At 36.6% G+C, this 3654-nt stretch overlaps 1 protein-coding gene across 2 annotated transcripts; it reads right to left on the reverse strand.

The window, feature by feature from the left end:
• Window positions 1–298: 298 nt before the first annotated feature.
• LOC140836723 (mitochondrial ATP-independent inner membrane protease subunit 1a) lies at window positions 299–2739 on the reverse strand. Of its 2 annotated transcripts, XR_012119171.1 has the most exons (5): window positions 2566–2739; window positions 2264–2488; window positions 1806–1916; window positions 926–1070; window positions 299–768 (listed from the first exon to the last, which is right to left on the reverse strand). XR_012119171.1 is itself a non-coding variant. In XM_073202454.1 (4 exons), exons 1-4 carry the CDS (start codon window positions 2689–2691, stop codon window positions 1023–1025), a joined length of 510 nt encoding a protein of 169 aa, XP_073058555.1. In that variant the 5' UTR covers window positions 2692–2739; the 3' UTR covers window positions 764–1022. The 2 variants fall into 2 exon arrangements, 1 of the variants encoding a protein (XP_073058555.1); XM_073202454.1 differs by having other exon boundaries at window positions 764–1070.
• Window positions 2740–3654: the final 915 nt, after the last annotated feature.

Here is a 3654-nt window from a genome sequence, read left to right on the forward strand (position 1 = left end):
ATGAACACATATGACCTAGAATCATAATGTTTTTTTTTTAATCTTGATATGTTTAAATCGATAAATATCAATAAATATGATGTTATTCAAATGATTTGAAACATTATGTAAATTTCGTATTAAAATTTTCACATGTTAGTCACTCACGTACAACATATGTTTATTTTCCTAACACACATACACATGCACATATATGAGTTGACATTTACACTTCATCTTGTTTTAAATAACGGTCCAATTAATATGTAAAATAAGAATTTTATGTAGTCCTTGACCCATACTTGCTTGGCTGCGAAATTGGTTGAACCAACAATTTGCAGTGTACCGGTCGCTGCCCTTTGCATCGCAAGTGACCAATCCAATAACAACGAATTAACGTCCGGTCTCAAAATAAAGCTCGGGTTTTGTCGAATCGAAATTGTATCAAGAAAATACATATATAATTGACAGAGACAAAGGTTCTGTTTTTCTCTCTACCCAAGTTTGATCCATCCACCTGAATTATCAATCTATACCATTCCAAGGAGACCAAGTGATCCGCAAGACTGCTTGTCCTAAGAACTTGGTCTTTGTGTTTGTACAGTATTCTGGATTATGTGGGCTCTTCCGCATGTATTCTCCAACAATTTGAGTTGTAAGAAATTAAACCTCCTAATCTTCCATGAAACATAGAGAAACTCGATTACCCGAACTATTGGAGTTGCTCTTAGTTTCATAAGCCCCTGTTCTCGTTTTCGACATGCCAGCTTGTGGAACATGAACGAGCAGCTAAAAGTACAATTTTCATACAGAACGTCGAGAGATTTATCACAGAAAGACATGTACATTTGCATGACAATAAAAATGAAAACTTGGTAGAGACCACTCGACAAAATAAAGAATCTTGCTTTGGTTCAGTCAAAGTGACTTGAGACAGTTTTATTACCTCGTACAAGTAATATAGAACTCTGTCGAAACAAAATGGTCAGCAGGTGCAACATAGAAAGCAGACCGAACTCAGAAGTGCGACAAACAAAATCGAATTACAGAACTTTGTTCCCGACTAATTTAAAATCCTCTGGTGGCCATACCTGCAGAAATGAATATAGATAATTAAAAATCAAACTATGGAATATCAAACTCCCAGTCAAAAAAATTGAAGGCCTATGTCCCTCAACATTCACAGGGGTTGATTAATAAAAGTAGGCTGAAGATCACACTTGATTTACATTCATCAAAGATGAATTGCAGAGTTTCAGGAGACGATTACAGGACTCCATATTCGGTCTACCAAATATTCAACAGTAGAATGGTTGAAGAGCCATTACCTATCTTGTACTCGATAACCACAAAATGATCTACTGGTGATGGAATTCAACATAAATTCATTTATCTTCCTCACACTCCGCCTTTGGGGTTAATAGTCTCTTAACACACTGAGTGCTAAGTAGTCGTTCGTGATAGGCAAATGGGAAGATCAAGAGTTATATTTCATCAATATGATTTTGATTTTATGGCCTACAAAGCATGCATCTACATACACGTGACTGCATGATAGGAGTAGACCTGTAAAGATTATGGCTTACTTTAAGTATTTAAGTGTCACAGATTCCATCTGACTCTACTAATATTCCTACGCTATTGTAGACTAGAATGCACACTAAATTCAGTTTTATGTGATATTCACCATCAAACACATTACAGAAAAATTCGACAGATAACTCAATTAGTTGATTGTTATGAGACTAACTAGTATGCTTGATATGTATGAAAACGCATATGGGGATCAAAGACTTGTACAAAATCAAAAAAGTTGAAAAACTCACAATGCACAAAACTTTGGCTTGTAGAAGGGCATAAGGAACCGGGCCGAACTTTCTTGAGTCGTTGCTTTTGTAAATATTATCCCCCTCTATCCAAATATGCCCCTTTGGCACCTAAAAACATTGAGCCTTAATTCCTTCAATCTTTCGTCTCAAATTTTGAAGTAAACAACGCAATACTTTAACATCAGACTATGTTCTTCTACAGGAAAAAACAACTTAGGCTGTATGATTATATCTATACACTATTTAATAAATCATGAAGCCCTTTAGTAAAATCGAACTTCCAATTTTCAATTGTCGTATCAACTTATCATTTTCTTACAAGTGCATCATCCAGCACACTTTTGATAATGAAGAATCAAACTTTTTTGTATTGATCAACAAGAAAATAATTCACCTAAATAACAGAAGTCAAATAATACATAAAACTAGAGCAGAAATAAGTTGCGGTAATTTACAACAACGGTTCGTTGCTCGTCATTCTTGTTGGGATCAACAAAGAACGAAACGACGTCGCCTTCAACACCCTTAACCCTCTTGGTGACAACCTTTCTGGGGTTGTCGGGGCTCCGGATCAGCACCACGTCTCCCGACCCAACTTTCCCGAGCCGGGTCGTCAATCTTTCAGCCAACACTAGATTCCCTTGTAGATTAAACGTCGGCAGCATACTCGGACCCACGGTCTGCAAAAGAACAAAATCAAGAAAACAGCTTTTGGCTAATAGAGGAGCACTCAGAGGTACGAGAGGAGAAAGCCCACGTAAGCGAAGGTGCAGAGGTAAGCATTGGTGACATGGACGCAGCAGAAGAACTTGGCCACTCTCAGAGATTGCTGCAGTCCTTCCTTCACAAAAGGTGCCAACTCTGTGATTCGTTCAAGTCCCATTTTATTCTTTTGCTGTATGTTAGGGATGGTACTCTTGGGGCTAATATTAATAGCGACTTTTTATGCATCTAAAAACGTTGATGCGCCTTCTTACCATTTTAATATTCTGACTGAGCTTTGAGTAGGGGACAATTGTAAATTGTAATTTCCTTGCTATTTTCAATTGAATAACTTTTCAAAGTTGTAATTTTAATACTGTGAGTTAGGTATTTATTCTTATTTTTAGTTATATCTGTAATGATATTACATTAGAAATTAACTATCTGATATCAAAATCACATACATGATATAGATATTGTTGATACACCTCGATACAAAAAAATCTAAAATAGAAGAAGTACTACTTTAAATGATTAAAAATACAATTTAAAAAACTTTTATCAGTCTCTCAATTTTTGAAGAAAAATTACAACTATTAACAAGAAGATTCAGATGACATCGATGCACTTCTGAGTGAAGAATGTGATGAATACGATGACAACTACGATGATGATACGGTGAGCACAGCACGAACAGAAGCAGTCTATAAGTGTGACTCTCCTGATTCATGCTTCAACTATGAGTCACTTTCCATGAAAAGTAGAGCCCATTTATTAAAATTTCCTGAAAGTCGTTGCAACGGAAAGAAGCATCACAGGACAAGAAAGATGGTCAACACATTGAGAGGAATATTTCCTGGTACCAACCGCATGAGTTCTGTAGCTGTTCTTGATGAAGCTGTTCTTACCTCAAGGCACACAGAGTAGAAGGGCAGCAGCTGGGAACCGGAAGTTCTGAAGGCTGAATCCGGAATCGTCATTTGTATTTATGATGCCTCGTCCTGCACCTTTCTGTTTTTAACATTTCAGCCGAAGGTTCTCTTGTACGAGGTTCGGTACTATGTATCTGCATAAGCTCACATACCTTATTTGAGTTTTGATATTAAGTATGCATTATTTGGGTTCAAATTGCTCACATGTATTT

This window comes from Primulina eburnea, chromosome 7 (assembly GCF_022965805.1).
Source record: "Primulina eburnea isolate SZY01 chromosome 7, ASM2296580v1, whole genome shotgun sequence".
In the NCBI taxonomy this organism is placed as follows: Eukaryota; Viridiplantae; Streptophyta; class Magnoliopsida; order Lamiales; family Gesneriaceae; genus Primulina; species Primulina eburnea.